At 59.6% G+C, this 27,797-nt stretch overlaps 5 protein-coding genes across 6 annotated transcripts; 3 read left to right on the top strand and 2 right to left on the bottom strand.

Annotated features, from left to right (window-relative positions):
- Window positions 1–27: 27 nt before the first annotated feature.
- Window positions 28–4,368, top strand: CTSA (cathepsin A). Its single transcript, XM_048322157.1, has 15 exons — window positions 28–130; window positions 339–499; window positions 571–682; window positions 801–851; window positions 1,139–1,225; window positions 1,327–1,482; window positions 1,809–1,900; window positions 2,203–2,287; window positions 2,405–2,496; window positions 2,702–2,780; window positions 2,919–3,067; window positions 3,139–3,214; window positions 3,323–3,412; window positions 3,524–3,625; window positions 3,760–4,368. The coding sequence occupies exons 1-15, from the start codon at window positions 80–82 to the stop codon at window positions 3,841–3,843; spliced, it is 1,467 nt and encodes a 488-aa protein (XP_048178114.1). The 5' UTR covers window positions 28–79; the 3' UTR covers window positions 3,844–4,368.
- A 294-nt stretch (window positions 4,369–4,662) lies between these two features.
- On the bottom strand, window positions 4,663–9,031 carry LOC125334921 (phospholipid transfer protein). Its single transcript, XM_048322156.1, is given in 16 exon segments — window positions 4,663–4,993; window positions 5,087–5,163; window positions 5,249–5,312; window positions 5,466–5,508; window positions 5,584–5,651; window positions 5,833–5,994; window positions 6,098–6,157; window positions 6,310–6,486; window positions 6,624–6,715; window positions 6,832–6,895; window positions 7,012–7,075; window positions 7,218–7,373; window positions 7,501–7,629; window positions 7,703–7,802; window positions 7,988–8,103; window positions 8,888–9,031. Coding segments are annotated over 15 exon segments (1,506 nt in total). The 5' UTR covers window positions 8,097–8,103; window positions 8,888–9,031; the 3' UTR covers window positions 4,663–4,852.
- Window positions 9,032–10,852: 1,821 nt separating this feature from the next.
- Window positions 10,853–22,461, top strand: PCIF1 (phosphorylated CTD interacting factor 1). Of its 2 annotated transcripts, XM_048322154.1 has the most exons (17): window positions 10,853–10,955; window positions 11,190–11,298; window positions 13,958–14,096; window positions 14,266–14,390; window positions 14,837–14,974; window positions 15,133–15,263; window positions 15,479–15,633; window positions 15,861–16,008; window positions 16,201–16,284; window positions 17,026–17,125; window positions 17,322–17,484; window positions 18,688–18,860; window positions 19,308–19,394; window positions 19,885–20,069; window positions 20,165–20,258; window positions 20,464–20,639; window positions 21,398–22,461. In XM_048322154.1, exons 3-17 carry the CDS (start codon window positions 13,973–13,975, stop codon window positions 21,648–21,650), a joined length of 2,136 nt encoding a protein of 711 aa, XP_048178111.1. In that variant the 5' UTR covers window positions 10,853–10,955; window positions 11,190–11,298; window positions 13,958–13,972; the 3' UTR covers window positions 21,651–22,461. The 2 variants fall into 2 exon arrangements, with proteins under 2 accessions (XP_048178111.1, XP_048178112.1); XM_048322155.1 differs by lacking the exon at window positions 11,190–11,298.
- Window positions 22,462–24,049: 1,588 nt separating this feature from the next.
- Window positions 24,050–25,976, top strand: LOC125334926 (E3 ubiquitin-protein ligase RNF182-like). Its single transcript, XM_048322166.1, has 2 exons — window positions 24,050–24,152; window positions 24,638–25,976. The coding sequence occupies exon 2, from the start codon at window positions 24,669–24,671 to the stop codon at window positions 25,392–25,394; it is 726 nt and encodes a 241-aa protein (XP_048178123.1). The 5' UTR covers window positions 24,050–24,152; window positions 24,638–24,668; the 3' UTR covers window positions 25,395–25,976.
- Window positions 25,977–26,284: 308 nt separating this feature from the next.
- Window positions 26,285–27,515, bottom strand: LOC125334927 (iroquois-class homeodomain protein IRX-2-like). The gene is made up of 2 exons (XM_048322167.1): window positions 27,216–27,515; window positions 26,285–26,910 (listed from the first exon to the last, which is right to left on the bottom strand). Exons 1-2 carry the CDS (start codon window positions 27,396–27,398, stop codon window positions 26,422–26,424), a joined length of 672 nt encoding a protein of 223 aa, XP_048178124.1. The 5' UTR covers window positions 27,399–27,515; the 3' UTR covers window positions 26,285–26,421.
- Window positions 27,516–27,797: the final 282 nt, after the last annotated feature.

The raw sequence follows: 27,797 nt of genomic DNA, 5'->3' as shown, positions 1-27,797 counted from the left end.
GCCTCCCCTGAGCGCTGATTGGCCACCGCCGGGCCCCGCCCCGCTTACGTCAGCGCCGCAGGTCATATGGGCGCGTGTCATGTGCCCGCCGCCACCGCCGCCTGGGAGCGCCGCGCCGGGAGCGGCCGCGGTCAGCGCCACCGGGGGGCACCGGGACGGGGCCGGGGGGGACGGGAGGGAGAGACCGGGACCGGCGCCAGGGGAGCCGATCGGGCCGGGCCGGGGGTCAGCCCCGAGTGGGGGTCCGGGCCGGGGCAGCCGAGCCGGGGCGCTCGCGGGGCGCTGCCGCGGCCGTTCCTGGCCGACAGCGCCCTGACGGTCCCTTCCGCCCACCGCAGATGGGGCCGGTGTTGCCGTCGCTGCTGCTGCTGCTGGGGTTGGGCTGGGCCGCCCCCCCGGACCACGAGGTGACGTACCTGCCCGGGCTGTCCAAGCAGCCCTCCTTCCGCCACTTCTCGGGCTACCTCTGCGCCGGGCCGGGCAAGTACCTGCACTACTGGTACGTGGGACTGCGCCCGGCGATGGGGGGGCATCGGCCGGCGCCAGGCACTCACGGCTGCACGTCCACAGGTTCGTGGAGGCCCAGAGCAATCCCCAGAGCAGCCCCCTTGTGCTGTGGCTGAACGGGGGCCCTGGCTGCAGCTCCATGGAGGGCTTCCTCAAGGAGCATGGCCCCTTCCTGGTTAGTAGTCACTGCTGTCCCGCGGCCCGGGGAGTCAGGGGATGACCGGCTGCGTGGCATGAGCCATCCCGCTGTGCCCTATCCTGCTTTGCCCATCAGTCACCACCTTCTTCCATAGATCCAGCCCGATGGGGTCACACTGAAGTACAATGAATACGCGTGGAACAAGGTACAGGCACAGGCACTGCTTCCCTTTGTGGCTGCGAGATGGGGTGGCCCTGAGCCAGTTCCTCCTGCCCTCTCCACGGAGCCGACCCTTCCGCTGCTCCCCTCCCACCCGACACACCCTCCTCTCGAGTCTGCTGTTGAGCAGTGCAGGAATGTGGCCACCCCAGTGCAGCCCTGGGGCGGGCCAGGCTCCTGTGGGTGCTGCCCTGGGCGAGGCCAGCAGCCCTTGGCCTCACTGAGCCAGAAGAGGGTCTCCCCTGATCGCCGGCTCCTCTGCTGTCCTCGCAGATTGCCAACATCCTCTACGTGGAGTCTCCTGCTGGTGTTGGCTTCTCATACTCCGATGACAAGAAGTATGGCACAAATGACACGGAGGCGAGTGACTGGGGTGCAGGGAGAGCCCTGCTGCCCTGCCTGCCCCCTCCTGGGCATGGGGTGCAGCCTCACCATCTGACCATGCCACCTTCTCCCTGCAGGTTGCTCACAACAATTACCTGGCACTGAAGGACTTCCTCCGGCTCTTCCCTGAGTACTCCAAGAACGATCTCTTCCTCACAGGGGAGAGCTATGGAGGGGTCTACATCCCCACACTGGCAGAGTGGGTGATGCAGGACCCCAGCCTCAACCTGAAGGTGGGCAGCTTGGCTCTGCCCAGCTGGGGAGCAGAGGGCTTGGCACAGCTTGAGGGGCCCTCAAGCAGTGCTGCGGTGGGGACCAGCCAGGATGTAGGGCAGGCCTGGCCTTGCAGCCTTTCATCTCTTCCTGGGGTTCTGGCAGCAGTTACTGGTGGACGTGTCTGTCCCTGCTGCTGGGGGAGCGTCCTCAGGCACCCCCGACCCTCCCTGTTCCCTCTGCAGTGTAAACAGTTCCACATCTGCTTCCTGCCTGTGGCTGCTGTGCTGTGACTGCCCCACGGGGAGCTGGAACACAACAGGGTTGTTTTCTTCTTGCCTTGCAGGGAATCGCTGTGGGAAACGGCCTCTCATCTTATGAGATCAATGACAACTCCCTGGTTTACTTTGCCTATTACCACGGGCTGCTGGGGACCGAGTAAGAGCAGAGGGAATGCTGGATGCACTGTCCCTGTGCAAGCAGGATAAGTGCACAGCTGAGGCTGGGGCTGTCTGCGTCGGTAGCATTGGGAAAGGGCAGCACCTGGCCTGCTCTGGGCCAGGAGCTGGGCTGTGGAGGTGGCCCCTTGTCCCAGGCAGCTCCCATGGGTGCATTTGTTTGTGGGGTACAGAGGGCACAGGGCCAAGCTGTGTGCCTTGTGGCCACTGGGCAGAGAGCTGCAGGGCAGCTGTCATTCAGTGTTGCCACCTGCTCCAAGTCATCCTGGTCTCTGCCCACAGGCTGTGGAAAGACCTGCAGGCCTTCTGCTGCTCCCAGGGGAAGTGCAACTTCCATGACAACTCCAACCTGAACTGCACGCTCAAGGTGAGGGGAGCCAGAGCCCCTAGACATGTGCCAAGCAGCATGTGCCTGGCTCAGGGTGGGCCTACAGTTCCATGAGGGTCCTGCTGAGTCCCAAACCCTTCTTGTGGCTCTTTGCAGATGGGGGAGATGATTCAGATTGTAGAGGAGTCTGGCCTCAATATCTACAACCTCTATGCCCCGTGTGATGGAGGTGTCCCAGGGAGCATGAGGTGAGAGTGGCCCCAGGGAAAATGGTTCCACAGGCAGCAGCTTACTTTGGTCGCACTGGCACAGAGGGACATGGTGGGCTGGGCAGGGGGCCCCTCTGAGACAGATGGATGGTGTCTGGCTGCTGCCAAGGACTCCCCCCAGGAGGGCCCTGAACCCTTGTTCCTCAAGGTTTTCAGTCTGTCCTCGTACTTGCTCTGGCTACAGGTATGAGGGTGATTATCTCATCACGCATGACCTGGGCAACTCCTTCATCCGGATGCCACTGAGGTTCTCTTGGCGGCAGGTGAGCTGAGGTGCCCATGCTACTGGGCTGTGAGCAACCTCTGTCCAGCCAGTTGTGCTGCTGTGGGCAGGAGGGGCAGAAAGTAGCTGCTCCATGGGGCAGGTGCTGCTGTGACAGTGACTCTCACAACTCTCCTAGAACCTGTTCCGAATGCCAGTAGCCCGAAAGAAGGTCCGGATGGACCCACCCTGCACCAACTCCACAGCCCCTAGCATGTATCTGAACTCCCCCGAGGTGCGGAAGGCTCTGCACATCTCCCCCGAGGCCCCAGAGTGGCAGGTGTGCAGGTGAGCAAGCTGTGGGTGGGGAGGGACTGCTCTGAGAAGGAGCAGACATGATGCCAGTGCTTCCTCCACAGCTTCGACGTGAACCGCAACTACAAGCGCCTGTACATGCAGATGAATGAGCAGTACCTCAAGCTGCTTGGAGCCACGGTGTGTGCAGGGAAACCTATGGATCCTGGGAGTGTCTCTGCCAGCCCAGCCTCCTACCTGGCTGGGGCTGCTGCCCTGCCAACAGCTCACTCTCTGTCTGCTACACAGAAATACCGGATTCTGGTGTACAATGGGGACGTCGACATGGCTTGCAACTTCCTCGGGGATGAGTGGTTTGTGGATTCCCTGTGCCAGAAGGTAAATGGGCAGGGCTGGGGCCAGGCTGGCCTCTGGCTCCAGGCTAGGTGCTGTGGCAGGAGCATGGGCAGGGCCAGCCCCAGGCACTGAAGGCACTGCTGCTACTCCCAGGTGCAGGTGGCTCGCCGGCCCTGGCTCTACACTGAAAATGGCGAGAACCAGATCGGTGGCTTCGTGAAGGAATTCACCAACATCGCTTTTCTCACTGTCAAGGTAGGGCTGGGAGCCAGGGATAGGACTGTGGGCGGGTGTGCTGGACACCAAGGCTGCAGTCAGGGTGGGGTGGTGCTGGCTGGGCTGTGGCAGCATCCTAGTCCCACTTGACCACCACTGCCCCTTTCCTACAGGGAGCTGGCCACATGGTGCCCACAGACCGGCCGCTTGCTGCCTTCACCATGTTCTGCCGCTTCATTAAGAACCAGCCTTACTAAGAGCTGCAGAGGTAGCTCCAGCTGCTCTCACCACCCCACCTGCCTTCACTGCCGGCACCTTGCACAGCCTGTCCTTGCTGCTGCTCGGCTATACCATGGACCTTTCACACCTGCAGCCTTCCCCCCCGGCTGAATGGGGCTGACTGCCATGGGTGGGGGGCATAGGCTGGGGGCCCATCTTGGGGGCGCTGGCCTTGTGGGAGAGGCGTGCACCTGCTGCAGCCACCCCCTCCCTTGTGACTTCCTGTTTTGCCTCCTCCCTGTCTGCGGTGGCAGCTGCTTCCCTCCCAGGCAGGGAGCAATCCTCAGCACTTCCTCTCAGCCCCACATGCACACGGCCTGAGCAGGCTATGAGAAGCAGCAGTGGGGGGCAGCTGGGGCCTGCTCACCTCTACCTTGCTCCCACCACCTCTGCTCCCACTGAAGGAGACTTACCACCACTACCACAACAATCCCACTGCCAGGGCACGCAGTGCTTCAGGAACTCGCAATAAACTCTGACCAAGGTGGTTCTGCTGCTCCTCACACCTCTGCGCCAGCCCCTGCTTCGATTTCCTCTGCTCTCTGAGGAGCACCAGTGAGTGCCAACACCCTGTGCCAGGGAGCCCTGGGCTCTGTGAGCTGTGCCCTGTTTGCAGGGGTCCCTGCATCCTGGAAACAAGTGACCCGCCTAAGCGACAGCAGCACAGTCACTCTGAGCCCTTTGGCACTGCACTAAGCTGCGTCTGCTCCCAATGACCTGCGCTGGGCAGCAGCATTGGCTGCCTCCTTTCCATCTCCCCAGCATGGACATGTCCTCCAAGCAATGAGGCCATGTGGTTGGAGTCAGGTGGTTTATTAGTGTAATAAGCAGGGGTGCAGCAGGGGTTCCCAGAGCACTCTCTCCACCTTGCTGCGCCGCACCAGGGCCTGGATGCCCTGACAATGTGCTGGTGGTACCAGGGAAGCTGCTTCCTACCTACAGTCTACGGGTCCAGCCCAGGATCTGCCCTTGGTCCAGGGAGGAGAACTAGAGCGAGCTGGGGTCCAGGCTGGGTTCTGCAGGCCAGGAGCTGGAGTAGGCAGCGGCAGTGGGCAGTGGGCGGTATTTCTCAATCACCTCCCGCAGCCCCTTGGAGAAGTGGAGATCAGCTCCCACTGTGAGGAATCCCTGCAGAGGGAAGAGGGTCAGTGCACAGCTGGAGGTGACAATGCCCTTCCCAGCAGGACATGGAGGCACACGCTGTCCCATCCCACCACGTACTGCATGGTTGGTGACCACCTCCCTGGTGAAGTCCATGCCTTCGGGCAGTGGGATCTGCACTCCCTTCTTTGTTCTCTCTGCAGAGAGGGAGAGCTAGGATGAAGCTGAGCCCTGCTGTGCCCCTGCCTACACTCCCAGTTGTGTGGGAGCAGCAGTCCCTACCGTTAATGATGGGCATGATGGTCAGCTGCAGCAGGGTCTTCAGCGGGGCCTGCAGTGAGAACAGCTGTGGGAAAGGAGCTGGGGTCAGCGTAGCAGCAGAGCTGGCAGCCAGGGCAGGGAGGGCTGGAAGTGGTGATCCTGAATGGACAGCCTCTCCCCAGCCCACCCCACGCTGTGGCTGCATGTAAGGGGTCCCAGGCCATCACCATGCTCTCACCGCCAGCGACTCCAACGCCGACTGCTTGGAATAGATGCGAAACCTGGACAGAAGGAAGCAATTGTGAGTAGGGCGTGGAGGGGACTCTCCCCATGCCCCCATGGGACCCCAGCCATACCGTCGTAGGTCCAGCTGCACACGCAGCGCCTTCCCTTGCAGAAACACCTTGGCACTCAGCTTGGTTTCCTGGGGAGGGAGAGGGCTGACTCACAGCAGGCAGAGGACAACCAGGCCAGCTGCTCCTCTCATCCCCTAGGCCCAGTGTCCCTCTGCTCGGTGACACCAGTGCCTTTTAACACAGGATGGGGGACACTGCTCCTGTATGCACTGGGGTGACTGCACAAGGAACCCCAGCCCCTCCCCTCACCATGGCCATGCTGGAGAGCTGGACAGGTGGGCGGTCCGGGGGCACCAGTGAGATGTTCAGGAAGGCAGAGACAGAGACTGAGGTCCCCGAGGGTTTGATGGTGCAGCGGGGGGGAGCAGAAACCTGCAGCACGAGCCGCAGCGGAGCATCCACGGAGGGGCTCTGGGGAAGGTAGGTGAGCTGGAGGCAGGGAGCAGGGCAGGGCAGGGCCGTGCTCTGCCCTGGGGCTCCACTGTGTCTTCCACCCTCTATGGGGGCTCCTCACCAGCATGAAGATTGTCCCAAAGAATGTGGCTCTCAGCAAAACCTCCAGGTCCTTGGGCACCTGTGGAGAGCACAAACCACTGGAGGGAGAGCGAGCCACTGCTGTGGGTCTCAGCAAAGCTGCCCCCTGGATGGCACCTCTTCTGGGCTCTGACAGAGTCCACCCCTCCCTCCTGCCTGCACACCACAGTCCTTGTGTCTGGTGCTTGTTACCTTCTCCCCCTGGAGCTCTATGGTCAGCACTCCTGCCTGGAAGTACGAGTGCATGGCTGAGTCGAAGAAGTACTCAGAGAAGGCAACATAAACCATGCGTTCAGTCTCCTTGATCACCGGCTCCACCGCGTGGTTCTCCAGCTCCTGGTCCTCTCTCACCCGGGGGAAGAACATGCCCTGGACCAAGAGCAGGAGAGGTTCCTACAGCCACACAGCAGCCCACCCCACCTGCTCCATGGAGCCCAACGTGCCTGCTGGCACAGCCTTTCCCACAGGGATGGGGAAGGGCCAGCAAGGCAGGACCCAGTGTTCACCTTGAAGTCGAGGTCAAGGGTCTCAGTGGAGACAGATGGATCCCGTAGGAGGGAGTAGTCAATCCCAATGTGCTCATCCACATAGTTCCTCACTGCCAGGGAAGATGTGGTGGTGTGACTAAGCCTGGAGCTGCCTGGCAGCCTGATGCCCAGCCCTGTCTGCCCTACAGTGAATGGGATCCAGTCCCTTTCCCAGGGCAACACACACCAGGCACTGTGTCCAGCAAAGAGTTCAGCAGCACCAGGCTGGCATGCTCCAGGGATGGGCAGATCTGCAAGGCAAGGAGCCAGGCTGAGGGGAATCACTCCCAGGACTGGATGAGGAGCTGCAAAGGCAGGACAAGGCTCAGCCCCACAGGCTCCATCGCCTGTCTGCACTCAGCTGTACCTGTTGGCTGAGGAGGAAGCGCATCCCCGTGACGATAAAGGTGCTCAGGAACTCGTAGACCTTCCTGAGGGACACAAGAGTGGCTCTGCACTGTCTGTTCTCTCTGTGGCTCCATGCCCATTTCAGCACATAGCTGGGCAAAGGAAGCACTGAGGGTGTGGGAAGGGGGTCAGGGAGCCAGGCACAGGCAGAGGGGTCAGGTGTACCTGAGTGTGCCAGAGAAGCCAGCATGCATTCTGGCTATGGAGGCATTGCAGGTCATATTGGAGATCTTGAGGCGCCCAGCCTCATCCTTGGCCAGCTGGAGCACCGTGTAGATATGGACACCATCCGCAGAGGCATTGATGGACCCAATGTCATAGCTGGAAGCCAGGAAAGCAGATGAGAGGAGCACACAGCTCCTGCCAGCTGCAGGACAGCAAGGCACCTGTGGCGCACAGCTGTGGGGTGAGCTAGCACTCAGGGCAGCAGGAGGGGGAGGCAGCTCACAAGAACCAGTAGAGCAACTGCCTGCGGAAGCGTAGGCTAATGGAAGCATTGTTGATATTGAAGACAAGGTGCTGCTGGGGCTAGAAGTTCAGGTCTGAAAAGGCCAGCTGCAGGTCTGTCACCTTGACCCTGCAGGGAAAGGATAGGGCTGGTTAGACAGACAGATGGACATGGGAAGCTATGGGCAGCAGGCAGCACTCACTGGCTGATGTTGTACTGGAACTGCCCCTCATTCCCATGCAGGTCCGACACCGTGATGTTCTGCAGCTCCTGCTCCACAAAGCGCAGCCCCTCTTGCTTCACTGCGGGGAAAAACGAGGCTGGGTTGGGACGTGCCCTCTCGGCAGCATGGCCCCTGACAGCCCCCACTCCTTCCCGGCCGCCCCATGGCGGGCAGTGCAGGCAGAGCCCTACACAAGCACAGACTCGGGAGGGTGTCCAGCCTCCCTCTTTCCCAGAATGTGTGAGATCCTGGCCGGCCCCTTACCCAGGTCCAGCCCCTTGGAAGTAATCCGTATCTTACAGCCAGGAGGGCTGTGCGAGGCTGTGACCAGCGAGGGCAGGAGGAGGAGAAGGAGGCAGCTGCCAGCAGCCATCTCGCACCTGGAGGCAGAGAGCAGGGTCAGCATGGACTGGCTTGGGGACGTGCACGAGTGTCAGCACGGACGGGCCAGGGGGACTCCCGGCTAGCCTGGAAGGGAAACAGCTGCTGTCCAACCTGCCCGGGGCTGGGGATAGCTCCAAGGAACTCCCCACGGCTCCACTGTTCTCCCTGAAACCCCCCAATGCTGCCCAGGTCCCCTTAGCCCAAAATCCCTGGACCCATGAGGGGCACGGCCCCCACCCCAGGGTGCTGTGCACAAGCCCCAGCACTGGCCCTGCGGAGCCCGAGGGTCCCACATCTGGAAACACCCACTCCAGCCCTCCCCCCGTCCTGAACACACCCCGCTCCCCAAACCGCAGAGACAAGCGCCAGCCCCGTGTGTGCTGCTGCAGCGGGGAGCCCCAGCACTTCGCAGAGGAGCGAGCCCTCGCCCGTGGGACCGTCCCACAACCCTCACAGCCCCCCCGAGATGTGCCGCCTACCCCCAGACTGGTTTGAGACGGGAGCTGGTGCCTGTCCATCCCGCAGCAACAGGCAGAGCTGCCTGCGAGGCTGTGAGATGGGACGGGACTCCCTCACAGCTTCCCCCAGTTCTCCGAAGGAAGAGGATGGGGGACGCCCTCCCCGCGGCTGTGTGACGGGACGGGGCTCCCTCACAGCGTTTTCCTCCACTTCTATGAAGGGGGAGGATGGGGGACCCCCTTCCCCGGGGCCCGAAGCCACCGTCCTGCCCGGAGGCTGGGGGGTTTCCCCACACAATGCCGGCTCAGTTCGGGTACTTACAGCGAGGCTTGTCCTCGGCTCCCGACGTGAGGAAGCTGAATCACGTGAAGGCAGGAGGGAGGGAGAACACCACCAACTCCAAGACTTTCTTTTGAGCTGGCTGAGGTTTCCCTGCCTTTATATAGCCCCCAGCTGCCACTCCTTGCGGGCCCACAGCTGGGAGGAGACAGCGGGACGGACGGACGGGGAGGATGCAGGTCTGTGTCCCGCCGAGCCCGGCTGGCTGCCAGCACCGGCACAGACAGTGGCTCGCTTGGCCACCCCAGCTTCAGGCTGGACACGAAGGCTTCCTCCCCCCAAAAACACCGCTCCCTGCGTCTTGCACACGCAGCCCCGGCCGTGGATCTCTCCGGCACCCCCCGCGCGAGGGGCACATGTGCAAACGGCGTCCAGGAGGGCCTGTGGTGTTGGGGACCCCCAATCTGTGTTATGAAGCCTCTGCCAGTGCTGAGCTACCCCAGCTCCAGTGCAGACTCCGCGGCCCCGGGCCGGGGGTGCTGCTGGGGGCTGATTCGTGCCCATCTGTAATATGAACCTGAGCAGAGAAGCTGCCGAGGCTGTGGACCCTCAGGGCTGCCCCCACAGCCTCTGACCCCAAGCCAGGCAGCACTGGCTCCGCAGATGCCTCTGGATGTCCTTGCCCCGTGTGTTACCGGCAGCTGGGCTGGCACCAGGGTTGCAGTGCCGAGATGGACACTGCCAGACTGTCCCCATCAGCACCCACGCTGCCGTCCTGCTCCCATCACGGCAGGGATGGGCAACTCCTCAGCCCGGGACTCCCTCCTGAAATCCTGCCTGGTCGAGCCATGCCGAGGGACTGCCCCTGCCCTCACCACCACCCCCCCCGGCCACTTGAGCTGCCTCGTTCCAAGGCTGGAATTTCACTGTCCCTTCACAGAGTCCTCTCTGCCCTCAGGGGTCGGTCTGAGCCGGCCCTTTGTGCCCCGGACGGTTATCGGTGCTCTGGGCAGCGGAGCCGGGCTGCTGGAAGCCCAAAACGGGAGCCTCAGTGCTTACACAGCACTTATCCCATCAGAACTGCTGCGCCAGCGTTAACTCATTAAACTGACCCCGGTGCTCCCGGAGCAGAGGGCAGGACTCCGGGAGATGGGAAACCCCTTGGAAAGCTGGGCAGCAGGGATATCCCAGAGGAAAAGGGCAGGAGAGGCTTCCGTCCCGTCTTCACCGGGGGCCGTAGGCCAGCACCGGCCATCGGCTACCCAGGGAGGTGGGGCCGAAGCAGGACGGGCGCTCTGCTGGGTGGATGCGCCAGGAGCTCCGCCGGCTGCGAGGGGGTCTTGCAGCCCCCAGGGACTCCCCAGTAACAGCCGTGTCCCCCTTCCCCGTCCCGTGTCATCCTCCAGCACACGCTGTGCAGCAGCAGCCACGGGGCAAGGGAGCGACCCGAGAGACCATCAGGCTGTGCCCAGCGCTGCACCCCGTCCTTCACTGCCAGCGCCCGCCGCCTGGCACCAGGACCCACGGGCCAGGGAACGGCCACGGCAACACTGTGGAGAGGGACGTGTCAGCGCTGTGCCCGAAGGACCGCTGGGACAGGCAGCGGCTGCCAGAGCCGGCCCGGGTTGAAACGCAGCAGGAGCGACCGCTGTGCCCGGCGGGCGGCGGAAGCCCCGCGCCCGTACATCAATGCAGCCCCCCCGGCCTAGCCGCCGCCCCACCCCGGCGCCGCCGCTCTTCAAAGGCCCTTTGGCGGCGACCGCTGCTGCCGCGCCCTGTCAGTGCCGGGAACCGCCCGCGGCGGGTGAGAGGGCGGGGCCGGTCCGCACTAAGCGGCTCCGCGACAGCGCGGGCGGGACGGCGGCCACTCCGCACCCACCGCGGGGCGGTGCCCACCACAAAGATGGCGCCGGGCAGGCGGGGCGACAGCGCAGCCTTTGCGCATGCGTCAGGCGTCTCCCCCGAGCGCGGGCTCTGCTCCGCGCATGCGCTCCACACCCGCGGCCCCGGCGCAAGATGGCGGCGGCGGGGCGGGAGAGGCGGAGGTGGGGCGGCGGCGGTGGCAGACGCAGCGGTGCCCGGTGCCTGCAGCCCCTGGCCTCACGCCCAGGTAAGCGGCGCAACCACGTGGCCGCGGCCTGCCGTGCAGGAGGAGGCGGCGGGGGCGGGCAGCGGCAGCGGGCGGGCGGCGGAGGGGAGGCGGCGCAGGCCCGCGGCCGCCATCTTAGAGCGCGGCCACCGCTGCCGCCGCGCTCCCGCCGCCGCGCCCCCGCTGTGCCCTCGCCGCGCCTGCGCGTCCCGCGGCCCCTCCCCGCGGCGCCGTAACGGGCTCCTGTCTCCGCAGCCGCCCCCGCGGGCCAGGCGCGGGACGCCCCGCTATGAGGATGCGGCCCCGGCGCGCCAGCGGCGAGCACGGAGCGACGGCCACGCGTCCCGCCAGGCAGCCCGCCACCGTAAGTACCCGCCCGGCCGGCCGCCGCCCCGCTTAGGCCGCGCCCCCGGACCTCTCCCGGCCAGACTGCAGAGTTGTCGCCGCCGCCGCCTCCGCTCCGCACTCGCTGGGCGCCCGTGGCCGCCCGCCGGTCCCGGCCCGCCGCGCCGAGGAGCTCCGTGCCGTCTTCGCCGCCGGCAGGGCAGCCCCAGGAGGTTCCCGGCCGTTTCCCCGCGCAGACACGGTGCCCCGGTCCCCAGTGCCCGTGCTGCCCCGGGAGCGCTACGCTGCTCAGCCCCGGGCTGGGTGACCGAGGGGATGGGTACCGATGGGGGAGGCGGTGGCCTGGCTGCCAGCCTCCTGGAGCAGCCGTGGTTCTGGGATGGGGGAGAACCGCGGAGTTGTCCCGGGGGGCTGTCGCTGATCTCCTTTGTCTGCATTTGCTGTTGTCTTGTACAAAATCCTATCTCGGTGAAATGGAAACAAATACCGGTCCTGTTTGCTGTACTTCTTTACTCTGTGTCTCCTTCCCCCTTGTGTGGTCTCTGGTTGTGCTGCTGCTCTAGGTTGTAAGCTCTCTGGGCAGGGACAGCGTTGTACCGTGTTTGTGAAGCACTGTATGCATTGCCATGGTGTATAAAAACATACCGTAATCACCATAAAATGCTTCCTCTGGATCCCTGTCACTGTCTAAGTCCCAGTGTAGTTACATAAAAGTAAGAGTGGCTTCTGCCAGGATTCCTGTTAGTTTGGCTGTTTCCTTTTCCCAGGCCTTAAGGGTACTTGGATTTAATACTTGTTAACACTGATCAAGTGATAAAGCTGCTTGGCTACTTCCACCATTCCAGTTTATCCATAAATGGGAGGAGGCAGAGCCAGTGACCCTATCTGACAGCTCTTTTGAGTGATGGGTGATGAAAAACACTGGCAGGTCACTGGAGCTGGCATGTGCCATCCAAGCTGGGCAGGGCTCCGTGCCCAGCGCTGTCTCTGAATCCTGACATACATCACTTTGGGAGCTCTGGTCCCCGCAGTACACACCAGTTCACTCCAGCATGTGCTCTGTGTAATGTGCAGGACGCAGCAGCAGCTGCATGTGCAAGTGTAGCTTTAGTTTCAGGAGGAGGGACTAAACATCCTTCAGAGGCTCCCGCGCTCCTACCTTGCAGCCCCTCGGTCTCCAGGGTCACTGTACCAACTGGCTGACACGAGTCTGAGCTGCTGCTGCTGGCCCAGCTTACCTTGGCACCTTTGTGAAGTGACTGTAAGGGCATGGTGGGGTTGGAGTTCAGGAGGGAGTGTGAGATTGCACAACGCTCACCTGCTGAGGCCGTTAAAGGTCCCCAGTTGCATCCTGCGCTCTGCAGCAGGCACGGAACGTTACTTCCCTGCCCTAGAGCAGAGACCCAAACTCCAGGTGTCCACAGTGTTCCACACTTTCCCTTATGTACCCTGCCTGGAAGGATGGGAACATCTTCCGAGGGGCTGAAGGGGTCAAGTTCCTCAGTGCTGATCTCACAGCCGATGCTGTGGGCAGCTGAGCTACTGAGCACTCGCTCTTGACCACTGTTTGCTCCTGCCATTCTGTTCCACTGAAGTAGTCAGTGGGCTTTATGCACAGGAAGGGCAGGAAGGTAACTAAATCCAAGTGACTTAGCCCACAAAAATCCAGAGTTCTTATTGAAGAGCTCCTGTACGTGGCTCCTGCTGCCAGGTACTGTGGTGCTCAGGTGAAGAGCACGCTGTGCACAGCATTGTGCTGCTGCCGCCCTGACTGTGCTGGTGTGTGCTGTCGGGTGTCTCCAAAGCCTGAATATAGTTAAGTGTCTGAGGTAGCTGGGAATTATGTAAAATGCCTTGTTTCCCCCCAGTTCATTGCCAGTGTGTTTTGGGCTGCCAGAGAAGAGCAATCTGCGGCACTGTTTCAGAAACTTCCCCAGGGGAAGAGTGGTGACTAAGAGAGGAAAAGCCTGGCTGTTTCTCTCCAGCTGGCAACATTAAATTATGATTAAGAGGAGCTTTATTGTTCCAACAGACCTTCTTTTGCATAACTGTTGTTATGCAGATGAAAAAGCAGCAAGGGCTGAAACAGCTAGCTGAGGCCCTGCTTGTGGGACTAGGACTAGGACATGTTGGCCTGGGACATGCAGAGGGTGATAATTCGGGAGCTCCCAACTCCCAGCCTGTGGTTTTCTGAACCACAGAAGTTGTTCCTGAGCCTCCAGGGCTATTTTATATAGCAGATTTTTTTTTTTTTAATTAAAGCCTTTTGTTGAAATGATGTGCAGTTATGTGTGTGTGAGTTGATTTAAACTGTCTCTGAGGATAACAGATCAGACATGGCCAGTGGTATTGGTGTAGCAGAAGGTGGCACATAATCACAGAGGAGTGTATGTTAATTTTTACAATCTGATGCTCCACTCTTTGGGGAGAGCTAACTGAAGAGGGAATATTTTGAATGCTGGCCTGAAGAACACCCTGGTTAACCCCATTTAACACTGAGCATTCCTCATAGCTAGTCGTGTCCAGGATAACAGGTGTTTTTCAGAACTGAGGTGCTGTTTGTGTGTTCTGGTTCAATTCCTGTTGTCAGAATAAGCTTGTACTGCTACACCTGAGTGCACCAAGCAGATCTGGGACCTTTCCTGCTGTAACACTGGATATTACTCTGTTTTTTCTAGTGTGGTTGCTGAGAAATGGCCAATGAGAATCACAGAAGCCCTGCGGAGGAAGCGTCTCTCATGAGTCACTCACCTGGCACCTCCAACCAGAGCCAGCCCAGCTCCCCCAAACCCATGCGCCTGGTACAGGACCTGCCAGGTACCGACTCTGCCTTTGGGAATTCTTCAGGGCCCTGGCAGCGAGGAGGGGGTGAAGCGAGGCTGGCGGGGAACGATGTGTGTTTCAGAGTGTGCTGTGACAGTGCTGGGCACCTGCAGGCCAGGGCTGTCATGCAGGATGCTCCTCTCCTGACTCTCACTGTCCTCAGATGAGCTGGTGCAGGCTGGCTGGGAGAAGTGCTGGAGCAAGCGGGAGAACCGCCCGTACTACTTCAACCGCTTCACGAACCAGTCTCTGTGGGAAATGCCTGTGCTGGGACAGCACGATGTCATCGTAAGTGCACACTCACTTTGGGGGACTGTGCCAGGACTGGGGTGTTCATGGTCTGTAGACTTCAGATTACAGGTGTGGGAGAGTCTTCTGTGCCTTCAGAGCTCCTTGCTCAGTCCATTGTCTGGTGTGATTCTGGGGAAGTGTTCCTGTGTCAGGTGCCTGTCAGGTGATGCTGTTCCAGGCGTCATGCACCGCTCAAAGAACACTCAGCGTGGGGGATTTGTGATGAGTTTTTCTCATTAAAGTCTTAAAAAAAGGCATATAGGCACAGATCTAGAAGAGAATCTTTCAGCTTTGTGCAGGTGTGACTAGTGGTGTCCTTATTTCCATCCACATGGGAGCCGGGAGCAGTGCAATGGGAAGTTAAGAGCTTTCCACTTTCGTTTGGGTCGCTGCAGTGGCAGCGGGGGAGCTGACGTGTGCTGTTGTTGTTTGGACTCTCATAGTCAGACCCTCTGGGACTGAACGCAGCTCCAATGCCACTGGAAGGTGGGGTGGCAGATGCTTCTGTGGAGAGCAAGCAGAGGAAGAGGAGGTTCTCCGAGGAGGTTCCACCAAGTGGCAACAGTGTGAAGAAGCCCAAGGTGGGTGTGGTGTTCTGAAACTAATGTGTGCAGCCTGAAACCAAAGGGGGCTCATGGGAGTCTCCCACGTGTGTTCTGGTGTGGGACTGTTTGGTTCATTGGGCTGCTACTCCTTTACCTGTCTCTCTGGTGTAGTAATTCATGTTTCACGCACACAGGCGGATGTCCCAGGGAACCCAGGTGCTCAGCCAGTCCCCAGCTCTCCCAGTATTCCAGGAACCTCTGTTTTGAAGGCATGGTGTGTTTCACCTGAAGACAAACAGCAGGCAGCTCTTCTACGACCAACTGAGTGAGTTGTATCCATTTGTCTTCTCTTCCTTTCTTAGCAGAGTGTTAGAGACACACAGGTTTCCAGATATCTTTGAGGAACCTGAGGATAAATCACTGCCAGGAGTCTTGATAATTTGGTTTCCTGGCTGGTGAAACAATCCGAAAAACATCTTTAGAATATTTGATAATTAGCCAATGATCTGGTTATCCTGATGACATTTGCTTCTGCCACAGAGTATACTGGGACCTGGATATTCAGACAAACGCCGTGATTAAGCAGAGAGCACCATCGGAAGTGCTTTCTCCACACCCTGAGGTGGAGCTGCTCAGGTCCCAGCTCATTCTCAAGCTGCGGCAGCATTACCGAGAGCTCTGCCAGCAGCGAGAAGGTGAGTTTCTGTTGGACTCCCTTGATTTCCTTCTCAGTCCTGCAGTGCTGTGGTGATCTACCTTTTGTTTTATGCCTGTCTAGTCCTTGTGTTCTCTTTTTGTGATGGTTATACTCTGTGATGTTGTTGGTTAATTGATTAGGCAGAACTTCGTGTGATGATCCTTATGAGAGCTACTGGGCATTTCTGTGTTGTATTGATTAGACCCTTCTTCTGTACGTCTTCAGGGATTGACCCCCCGAGGGAGTCATTCAATCGCTGGATGTTGGAGAGGAAGGTGGTTGATAAAGGGACAGATCCTCTTTTACCGAGTGACTGCGAGCCAGTAGTGTCTCCTTCCATGTTCAGAGAGATCATGAATGACATTCCCATCAGGTACTGTTCACAGACAGGATACCTTGCTGGGATGGTTCTGGGTCAGTCTGGTGCGGTGATTTACCTGCCATGGTTCTGCTGCGGTGCTTCCCTTTGGCTAATGAAGTGATTGGATGCTGGTGAAGGAAAGCTGGGGAGCTGAACCTGGCCTCCACGCCTTTGTGAGACTCATGCATATGAATTTAACTTCAGGTTATCCAGAATCAAGTTCCGGGAGGAAGCCAAGAGGCTGCTCTTCAAGTATGCTGAGGCTGCGAAACGATTGATTGAATCCAGGTGGGAGCTCCTCTCGCAGTGCTGTCACGTTCAGAAAAGACAAAAGGGCTATAGGGGCTGCTCATCCTGCCTTATCCAGCACTGGTCATAATGTTATTGAGGAAAAGAAAAGTTAGGAACATACAGAAGAAAAACAGTGGTGCTGGAGCCATCTTTTGATAGTGACATTACTGTAAAATATAATACTGGGAGGCTGAATGTGTGTGGAGACAATGAAGTACTGGGTATGGAATGTCTTCTGTTATCCCTGAGATAAAATCAGGAGTGCTTGGGCACTCACTGTTGTTGCAAAGCAATGAGCTTAGAGTGGTATTTTGTATACAAGGTAGGGTTTTTCTGACCAGTTCTGGAGACAGAACTGGGGAAGATTGTGGGGAGAACCTTGTGGGGAAAAGGAAAAGCTTGTAAACAGGGTAGTTTTCTCAGAGTCACAAGCCCCTAGCAGTACTTGAAAGTTACAGGCAATATCAAAATGGTCCATTGCCGTGACAGATAAAGGCTTTGTGGGCCTCTCCTGTTGCAGAGAGGATAGCAGCCAGCTACACCAAGTTTTGGAGAGAGCGTGGCAGTCCATAGTCATGCAAACGTCTGGAAGCACTTTCCAGGGAACTGGAGGGGAGTGACAGGGATGGGCCTTGAGGAAGTATCAGTGTCTACATTCCCCACTGACAAAACTTTGGAGGGGGGTGGAATATCTTGCTGTGCAGCCGTGAGTTAAATTTTGCCTCTCTGTTTTTGCAGGAGTGCTTCCCCAGACAGCAGAAAGGTGGTGAAGTGGAATGTGGAGGACACCTTCAGCTGGCTGCGACGGGACCATTCTGCCTCCAAGGAGGACTACATGGTCAGTGTCCCGCTGATACGGGGCTGGGCACAGGGAGCTGGGGAGGAGACACGTGGGGACAGGTACAGGTCCTTCTGGAGACGGCTGCCATTGCTTCCTCTTGCTGTGTGCCATGGGAGAGCAGCCTGGAGACACTGAGCACCCCTGGAGAGCCAGTGGTGGCCGTGTGAGAGACTCTGGTTCTCTGTTTCCCCAGGACCGCCTGGAGCACTTACGCAAACAGTGTGGGCCCCATGTGTCTGCTGCAGCCAAGGACTCTGTCGAAGGCATCTGCAGTAAAATTTACTACATATCCCTGGAATATGTCAAGCGCATCCGGGAGAAGCATCTTGCCATACTCAAAGAGAACAATATCTCTGGTACGCAGCCATTTTTGAAGAGCTGTAGAGCTACAGCACTGCAGTTAAAGGCTCCATGCTCTGGACTGTCCCTGTTCAGAGAGTGTTACCTGTTGGGAGGATAGCTCTGTCTCGAAAAGTCAGAAAGTCTGTGTTTCAAAGTAAGAAGCAGCCGGTCCAGCATAGGCCTCAGCTGTCAGTCACAGTGTCTGTGCAGTGAGAGGCTGTTTTCCATCAGGTGCTGTGCCCAGCTGTAACATGAAATACTATAAATAATGTGATTTGCCAGGATGACGTAGCTTGTTAGGAGCAGGTCACACTGAGCAGGGCATTTTTTAATCTCTCTGAACCCTGCTTTTTTGCTCTGCTGTTTCATGAATTCTTGGGGGCAGCTGACACCCCCTTAGTAATGCTGAGCGTTCTCCCTTTATTCTCATTTGCCACATTTCTTGTGTTCTGAGCACCTTTCTGCACCCTTCTGCCTCCCAGTTTCTCACTGTGCACCCTTTCCTGGCAGAGAGTTCACGTTCCTTGATCTTTTTTGTGTTCTTTCTTCCTAGTTCACATCTGTACATCTGCCTCTAGTCACCTTTTCCTTCCTCTGTGGAGTCTGCTTCTTTCATTACCACTGTCTGTAGTCCTTTTCCATTTTGGGTCCTGCCTCTCTTCGGACTCCTTTCAGGTCCCAATGTCTGCCTTTTGCCATTGTATTTGATGCTTGTCTTCCAACCCCACTAAGTCAGGGATTCCTTACAGCTAATCTGTGAGCTCTCCCTGAAGCCGAGGCGATGAATAACCACAAGGTGGAGGGAGATTCCTTTGCCTCCTGCATTTGGCAGCCTGGGAATTTTTATTGTGCTTTGGATGAGTTTGGGGCAAACTGAAATAAGAAACAGTAGCAACAAAAAGAGTGTTTGGAGCATGCCTCAGGATGCTGGGGTGGCTGTGTGCTGTCTGCAGTTCTGCTGGGTTAGAGGTGGAGAAATGCTTTCAAGTGGTTCCTCTCTGTGCTCTGGCAGTTGGAGATGGAATTAATTTGGGGAATCAGCTTTGAACCTAGGTAGCTGCCTACGAAATCTGTGAGGGACCACCATGGTGGTTTTTTGGGTGGACCACCCTGCTCTTCAGCCTTGTTTGGGTCACTGTGTCTTTTGAGGTGGACTGCAGAGTGGTCCTGAATACCCTTGGCTTCTCACAGGCTGCCTTTCTGTTCATTCTCCATAGCTGAGGTAGAAGCTCCTGAGGTCCAGGACAGGCTGGTGTACTGCTACCCTGTGAGACTGGCCATCCCCTCCCCGCCGCTCCCCAGCGTGGAGATGCACATGGAGAACAACGTGGCATGTGTGCGGTACAAGGGGGAGATGGTCAAAGTGAGCCGCAACTACTTCAGCAAGCTGGTAAGGGCTGGGCACTGAGGCCACTGCCCCTCAGGGCAGGGTCATCTCCATGTGCTCTGAGGGCAGGGCTGGGCAGAGGATGGCCAACTGACCCTGCAGGGCTGTCAGATGCTGCCATGGGCATGAGGACATGTACTCTCACCTTAGCTGGGATCAGGCTCTGCTGGGAGTATTTCCCAGGTTTTGGGTGTGTGCTCTGAATAAGTGTGCTGCCAGAACATTGTACTCAAACCAAGGCAACCCTTGCTGAGAGACACATGCTGCTGTGGTGGTTCATTCATTTCATGATAGTGACAAGCTGGTGGCTCATGCAGTGACAGCAGATGTGCTGACAACTCCCTGCAGAGCCCACCTGCTCCTCAGCTTCCCTCTCCCTGTCGCAATGTGTGTGTATCACCGTGGCTCGGCTGTTCCTGGTGTCTTCCATATCTGGGCTTTCTCTTCCAGTGGCTTCTCTATCGGTACAGCTGCATCGATGACTCGGGCTTTGAAAAGTTCCTGCCCAGGGTTTGGTGCCTTCTCCGTCGATACCAGGTACGGTCTCACCACAGCTGTACATTAGAAAGCGTTGGCAGCACTGGGAACTTTTCTTTGCTCTGGGAAAGGGCCACGGCCTTGGAGGCCTGGAGCAACACAGGGTTTAGACTGGATCTGTAGTCTGCTTATGCTATGCTGAGGTAGGACTGTGTTCTGGGGAGCAGTTGTGGTCTTGACATGAGACTTCAGTGTGGGTAAAGATTTTTGTGAAGGAAACCTTCAGTAGCTCTTGACTCTGAGGGGCAGCTAAAGGCTCACTTGGGTACAAGAGAAAGCTGATGGTTTTGTGGGGTCAGAGTTGGATAAAATCTCTAAAGAGCATTCTTGGGTACATGCAGGGACCTATATCAATTTGAGAAAGGACGAGGGGGCCCTGCATACCTACAGGAGTGGGTGCATGGACATGTGGCCCTGGGTCTGTGGTCAGTGAAGGGAGCAGCAGGAACAGCAAGAGCAGGCATGGCTCACCAGGGTTTGCTCTCCTCAGATGATGTTCGGTGTGGGGCTGTACGAAGGGACTGGTCTGCAAGGGGCACTTCCCGTGCACATCTTTGAAGCCCTCCACAAGCTCTTTGGAGTGAGTTTTGAATGCTTTGCCTCGCCCCTGAATTGCTATTTTAAACAGTACTGTTCAGCCTTCTTGGACACAGACGGGTATTTTGGATCCAGGGGGTGAGTATTATGTTCCCTTGCTCTGTGTGGGTGTGGGTGCATGCCCGTGAGATGACTCAGGATGAGCTGATGGGGATCTTTGCCTCTTTCTCCAGCCCATGCCTGGATTTCTTCCCTATAAGCGGCTCTTTTGAGGCAAATCCTCCATTCTGTGAGGAGCTGATGGATGCCATGGTCTCTCACTTTGAGGTATGTCTGCTCACCAGTGGGGTTGTTTGGGATGGAGCTCTGCCATCCATCCTCTGCTCCCCACCACTCCTGCGCCCTGAGGGCAGGGGCAGAGGACAGTGACAGCTGGGCACTGCTCTTGAAGCAGCATTTCCTTTCTGTAGGACTCATTAAACACGTCATTGCTCAGCCAGTGCTGAGGTTGTTCCTTTTCTTCTTGCACTAGAAACTGCTGGAGAGCTCCAGCGAGCCGCTCTCCTTCATTGTCTTCATCCCCGAGTGGCGGGACCCCCCCACGCCAGCCCTGACCCGCATGGAGCAGAGCAAGTTCAAGCGACACCAGCTCATCCTGCCGGCCTTCGATCATGAGTACCGCAGCGGGTCCCAGCATGTCTGCAAAAAGTAGGCTTTGTTCTCAGATCCTTCTGGGAACACGGCTCTGAAGCTGTGTGACAGAAATATCCTCTCCCAAGCTGAAAACAGTGGGAAGGAGGGAGCAGTCAAGGACAAGCACAGTGCATCATCACCCTGGGTGTTTAGGATGGGCAGACAGCATGGTGAATTCAATGTCTGTTTAATGACTGCTAACTTTAGCTTGTGAGAGGTGTATGCCTTGGGCAGGAGTCCAGCTGGAGCAGGTCACACCTGTGGCGCTGATGCGTGCCTCTGCCAGCCCTCAGGCCTGGTAGCTGCCTGTGCTGCAGCAGCTGGATGTCACGGGGAGAGCAGAGGCAAGGGGCAGCGGGGACTTGATCCCCAGCGGCGCCGGCTGGCCTCTGCTCTGCTGCTGAGGCAACAAGTTTGAGCAACAGCTTGTTTAAGCAACAGGTGCCTGAACACTGAAGTTCTCACCTGCTTAGGACTGATGCCTCCCTGTGCTGAGTCCGCTCTGCAGGGACAGCAAGGTTCCAGCACATGCGTGTACTGGTAGAGGGTGATGGGGCTCTGCAGCATCAGTGCTTCTTCCCTCTGTGAAAGCTCAGGAGCCTCTACTGTACTCAGAACTGCCTGAGGCTGCACTGTGCCTCCCTTCTCAAAATAATGAGAGAAAGGACAGGACAAATGCTTGACCTAGTGATGGCAGGAAGAGGAGGAGCAGGTGTCGATGGCTTTGGGCAGGGGCCAGGGGAGGTGCTGATGCCTGTGCTCTTCCCTTGCAGGGAGGAGATGTACTACAAGGCTGTGCACAACACAGCCGTTCTCTTCCTGCAGAACAGCGCCGGCTTTGCCAAGTGGGAGCCCACGCCGGAGCGGTTGCAGGAGCTCGTTGCAGCCTACAAGCATTCAGGCCGGACCCTCAGCTCCTCGTCTTCCTCCTCCTCGTCCTCATCCTCCTCCTCCTCCTCCACAGCGGACAAAGAGAGGGAGCTGGGCCGAGACCAGAGCAGCAGCCGAGAGACTAATCCCAACTAAGGCAGAGGTGCGAGGCAGCAGGGGAGGTGCCGGTGGCCCCGGGGGAGGCTGGCTGGGGCAGCAGAGACTGCTGGCTGCACAGCACCGGCCCGGGACTCCTGTGCAGCAGCTCCATGGCACCTGCTCTCCTCTGCGAACTGCACGCCAGCCCCCAGGAGCCAGGAGCGCCCGGCAGCCGGTGGGAGAGGAGGCTCAGCCGTGGCCCTCACCAGGGGCAAGGGAGCCCAGTGTGGCGCGGCAGGAGGAGCCGGCAGCTCCGCAACGCCGGAGTGCCGAGGGAAGGGGCAGCCAGAGCTGGGACGCGCGCGGGCAGAAGGACGGCGGAACAGATGGAGGGATGGATGGCAAGCGCGAATGCTGGGCGCTGAGCGCCGCGGCCGGAGGGGCCCCAGCAGGAGAGGGACGGGCAGAGCCCGGGGGCTCCTGCGGCCGGACTGGCCCCAGCACAGCTCCGTGTCCATAGTGTAAATAGTTCTGTCTGTGGCGCCCACACTCCCGTGGGGCTGCTCCCATCGCATCTGTGTTTCTTTCTCATGTGTGAGTCCCGTGTTCGCTGACATTGTGTCCCAGAGAGGGGAGGAGCAGAGGAGAAGAGTTTCTTTGGTGTGTAAAGATGTCTTTGCAGCTGTTTTGTAGTCGTCGTGGTTTTTATGCGGAGCCTCCGGGCTTTATTTAACCTCCTTGGGTTTTGTTTTGTAAGGATTAATTTAACACAGCTAACCATTTTATTACTTTTATCAAGAAGAGCAAAGTCTATTTTTGATTTCTGTTTCCTAGTTCTTAGGAACATTAAAACCAGCATACAGCTCTGCTTGTGTCCATAACTTTCCTTCTTTGGCGTCTGGGGTCTGTGTTCACCCCTGTCTGGTCTCTGCCTGGGTGGAAGGCAGAAAAATGTTGCTGTTTGGTTTTTCAGAATGATCTGGCATCTGCCCCCTTCCAGGCAGTCCTGCCCTCCTGCTGAGTTTTGTTTGAGCCCCTGAAGCAGCCTGACCACCCCCCTGCTCCAGTGAGGTTTTGGTGCTCTCCCCTTGGAGAAGTGCAGGGAAGTGCAGTGCCTTTGGACTCCTTGGGGTGCCACAGCACTGCTGGTGCTGGACCATTGTCAGTGCCACAGTAGCACCGGTGCTGCAGCAGTGCTGGTGCCAGTGCCACAGCAGTGACAGTGCCACTCCGAGGCGGGCAGGAATTGCCCAGCCCCAGATGCTGCCGGCTCCCAGAGGTTTCACAGCTCTCCAGAGATGCTTTCAGTGGGGCAAGGAGATCGTTAATGTCCTTTAAGTCAGGGCAATTGGGAATGTCAGCTGTGAAAGTGGCAGTTTGTAAAGCCCTTTTTTCCCCTTTTAATCATTGTTTTTGAGCCAAGACTGCCTGCTCCCGAGGCACAGGTGAGCAGAGATGTGCTGATGCTGGGAGTGTCCCTAACCCATTCCTTGGTCAGTCAGTGCACATGAGCCCTTTGCCTGCTCCCTCAGGTGAGGGGCAGTTACCTGGTTAAGTATCCAGTGGCTGTGGTCTTACAGGGGACATGTAAACGACATCAGTGGCCAGAAGCCCGGTGACATGGGCTGCTTTTGGAGTCTCCTTTATCCTAACAGAGCAAGAAATGGTGGACAGGGCGTATCAAGTTGACACTGGGGGCATTTCAAGGGCAGATAACCAGGACTAGGTCAAGCTGTGCAAGGGGCTGTGGTGCGAGAGGCAGCTGTGGGAGTAGTGGGTGGTATGGGCAGGACTGGGGAGAAAGAGGCACACCAGGAGCTGGAGCCCTCACATAAAAGCTCCATCAGACTGTACCAAACCTGGACGATTTGAACTAAAGCCCTCACTACCGTTGTCCCTGTGGTGGGCAGTGCTGCTTCTCTCTTGTCTGGGGGGAAGGAGGGGGTCCCTGAGTGCTTTTGTCCCCCTGGGGCTGTTGTAAACACTCTGTGAGGGCAGCAGCTGGGGGTGGATTTGACCAGCCTTGGGAGGCACAACCTACAGCGTGGGAAGTGCAGGGGGCTTGGCTGTACCCAGCCTGAACCTGTCAAGTGCTGTGTCCCCCAAGTGCCCTCGGCTCGGCTCCCCGGGAATGCTGAACCCCAAGCGCCGCTGCCACAGGCCCCACGCCGGGAAGGAGCATCCTCAGGGCTGACCGTGAGCAGAGAACCCTGGGGTACCGGGAGCCGCACCAATCCCCCACCAAAACCCGCACCGCCCACCGCATCGACACCTGCGCCTACCCCTCGCAGCCCGGCGAGGAGGCTCCGCGGGGCCCCAGCACGGCCCGTCCGAGCTCCCCCCCTCGTTCCCCGTTACCGGGCCAACGCCGCGGCGCTGCCGGCGGCCCCTGCGCCGCGCTCGCCCCCGCAGCGCGGCGGGCAGCGCCCCGCGCCTCCCCCCATGGGGCTGCCGGGCCCTCGTCCGCCGCCGCGGAGCCCACCGGTGCCACCGAGCCCGCCGGGGCCGCGGCTCGACCCGCCGCTGTGTCCCCGCCGGGAGCCGCGGCGCGGAGCGCAGGTACGGGAGAGGATGCGGTGCGGGCCGGGAGCGGGGGCGGGGAGTACGGACCGAGAGCTGCTGGCCCCGGGAGCCGGAGCGGGGTGAGGGGTGGGGGGTCCCCGCCGCCGGCAGAGCCGGCGTCCGGAGCCGTCCCCGCCCCGGGGCCCCAGAGAACCCGCACGCACCGTGAGGGCCAAAGATGTGTCCGGGAGCTGCCCTCCCGCCGGTGCCGGCCCCTGGGAACGATTTTTCCCCCCCCAAAGCAGGGGCCGGGATGACGGCGAGTCCCAGCGCCGGTGGCACCAGCCGGGGGTTGGAGTCGGGCTCGGGGAGGGGACCGTCGCCACCACTCTGCTCTCCCTGCCCCTCTTTCCCACCGAGCCCCGGGGACTGACCGGGACAATGACCGTGGGGTGGAGCGGAGCTGGGACCCCGCGCGTGGGAGGCAGCGGGCCGGGGATCTGCCCTCAGCCCTGGCTGACAGCGGTGCCCTCTCCCTGCAGCCCGGGCAGCCACCAGCAGCCCGCCAGGAGCATGGCCCAGCCACAGAGCGAACTGGGGTCCCCGCCGGTGGCACCCCCGTCCCCCGAGCTGGAGTGCCAGATCTGCTACAGCCGCTTCGACGCCCGTGCCCGCAGGCCCAAGCTGCTCCGCTGCGGCCACCGCCTCTGTGCCCGCTGCCTGCGCAGGATTGTTCCCCCGGGGGACGCTTTAACCCCCCAGCTCCGTTGTCCCTTCTGCCGCCAGCACAGCCCAGTGCCGGGCGGGGACGTGCAGCAGCTGCAGGATGACGGTGAGGCACTGGCACTGCTGACAGGCGGTGAACGGGCCAAGAAACGGGGTCCACCCCGATCTCCTGAGGTGCTCCTCTGCCCCAGTGTGCTGGAGCCCGCATCCAGCCCCGACTGCCTGGTTGTCACCATCCTGGAGGTGCCAGAGGATGTGGCCCCACCAGAGAGCCTGGGCAGGCTGGAGGTGGTGCGGCTGTACCGCCCCACCAGCCTGGGTGCACTGCCCTGCCACGGCCCTGGGCAGAAGTGGCGCTCCTGGGGATGGCGAGCCATCCCCCGCTTCATCCTGGGCGTCCTCTGCCTCCTCTACTTCAGCTCCCTGCCCTTCGGCATCTACCTCCTGCTCATCGAGCACCACAGCCTGGGCATCATCCTGGTCAGCCTTGTGCCCTCCACCCTCCTTCTCTGCATTGTCTACAGCCTCTGCCAGTGCCTGTGCCTGGAGGTCTTTGGGTTCCCCCACTCCTGACCCTGCACGGCCAACCCCTGTGCCTGAGCCAGGGAGGATTTGGGTTCCTTGGAGCATTGTCCCTTGAGGTACAGGTGTCCTCTGACCCACAGCATGCTCTGCCTGGACCATGGGGAGAAGCTCAGTGCCTGGTGCCTTCCCATGCAGAACAGCACTGGCTTTTCCATGTGGGTGCTCACACTGGAGGGGCTGTAGGAGCTCATTGCAGCCTACAAGCATTTGGGCCAGACCCTCAGCTCCTCATCCTCCTCCTCCACAGCAGAAAAAGAGCAGGAGCCGGGACACCAATTCCAACTGAGGAAGCGCGAGTGCTGGGCGCTGAGCGCCGCGGCCGGAGGGGCCCCGGCAGGAGAGGGACGGGCAGAGCCCGGGGGCTCCTGCGGCCGGACTGGCCCCAGCACAGCTCCGTGTCCATAGTGTAAATAGTTCTGTCTGTGGCGCCCACGCTCCCGTGGGGCTGCTCCCATCGCATCTGTGTTTCTTTCTCATGTGTGAGTCCCGTGTTCGCTGACATTGTGTCCCAGAGAGGGGAGGAGCAGAGGAGAAGAGTTTCTTTGGTGTGTAAAGATGTCTTTGCAGCTGTTTTGTAGTCGTCGTGGTTTTTATGCGGAGCCTCCGGGCTTTATTTAACCTCCTTGGGTTTTATTTTGTAAGGATTAATTTAACACCACTAACCATTTTATTACTTTTATCAAGAAGAGCAAAGTCTATTTTTGATCTCTGCCTTGGATCTGCCCTGCTCCCCAGGGACTGCTCTCAGCAGCACTGGCAGTGAAGTTACCCACATCTCTGCCCACCCCTGCATCCCTACCAGCATCCCCAGTGATATCAGGCGTCCCTGCTGGCATCCCCCACCAGCATCCCCACCGCAGACAGGCAATACCAGGAGACCCAAGACAGTCATATTTATTACTGTGCTGTGTTCCTCCCCACCCACATCTCCCACTCTCCTTGGCCAGGCAGCTGCTGGGTCCCATGGCTGTCTCTCCTGCCATGCCCTTGGGGACAGGACACGATTGTCCCAGTCCTACACCTGCTCCAGCACCACTGGCACCTTCAGGGGACACCTGTTCTTGCTGGGGGGAGATTCCAGCATCTCTGCCACACTCCAGATCTTGGGTTTCTCGGGCTGCTTGCCCTGTCCAGGGCCTGTCCTCACCTCGGGGCTGCCCTCACACCCATCCTGCACGGGGCTGGAACTGGGAATGGGGACAGCCGCCGATGGGACACCCTCGCCCTCGCTGTCCTCGCCATCTGAGGTGCTGCGTGTGGCCCAGCTTGCCTTGTTCTCCTTCTTGAGGCGCCGGCGGGCATTGGCGAACCAGGTGGAGACCTGGGTGAGGCTCATCCGGCTGACCACGGCCAGCATCACCTTCTCCCCCTTGCTGGGATAGGGGTTCCTGGGGTGTCGCGCCAGCCAGGCCTTCAGTGCCCCGGTGCTCTCCCGCGCTGCCGCCGCCTTCGCCCGCCCCGGCTCCGTGGGCAGCCCCAACGGCACCTCATAGGGTGCTGAGACCTGGAGGGGCAGAGAGGTGTCAGGGTGGGACGGGAGGAGAGCATCACGGCCAGAGGAGAGGGGCTGTTGTGTGTGGGAGAGGGCAGAGCTGTCTCCTGCCTACTGTCTTCCTATCCTGTGTGCACCCAAAGTGCCAGGTGCAGGAGGGTGTGTGGGGGGGCAGGGGAATGCTGGGGACGGGCAGGGGACTCGGGATAGCAAGACTAGGGACCAGCCCCGGTTCCAACCACCCCACACAGTCCCATCCTGGTCCTGGGAGAGCCCCATATCCCGTTCCTCCCCCAGAGCTGCAGCGCGGCACTTACCAGGGGTGTCAGGAGGCTGAGAGGGGGTGGCAGGAGGCTGTACCCGGCCAGAATAGGACAGGGGCAGGAGTAGGAGTAGGGGCAGGGCAGTAAGGCTTGGGGTGGCCCCCGCAGGGTCCCCCAAGACCCCCCACAGCCCCCCAGCTCTTGTCCTGAGCTCTTCTCGCCCCGAGGTGCTGCCATACTGCAGGAGAGGAGCCGGGTAGCTGCTCCCGGGTGTTTTATAGCTGCTGGGGTCCGCAGTGACTGACAGCTGATTAGGGGGTATTAGCACCCACGAGAGCGGCAGCAGGATCTGGGGCACCTGATATCCCCCCCTTCCCCAGCTACTGTTGGGCAGGGACCGGCAGGGACCGTCCTCCTCGCCTGCCTGCCACCAGCCAGAGCCCTGGTCCCTCCCAGGCCCCCAGCTATGCACAGCCTACACAGCCCCTACAACAGCACCCCCGGGCTGGTGCATGGGGTCCGGCCCACCGTGAGCCCCACGGCCACCCACAGCCACAAGCACACAGCACACCTGGGGTTTTACTGCAGTTCCGAGAGCTGTGTCTCATCTATGACCCCAGGCCTGACACGGGGCTG

Source organism: Corvus hawaiiensis, chromosome 17, assembly GCF_020740725.1.
Source record: "Corvus hawaiiensis isolate bCorHaw1 chromosome 17, bCorHaw1.pri.cur, whole genome shotgun sequence".
Classification (NCBI taxonomy): domain Eukaryota; kingdom Metazoa; phylum Chordata; class Aves; order Passeriformes; family Corvidae; genus Corvus; species Corvus hawaiiensis.
The sequence above is the reverse complement of the archived record's forward strand: the minus strand, read 5'-3'. Positions and strand labels throughout refer to the sequence as shown.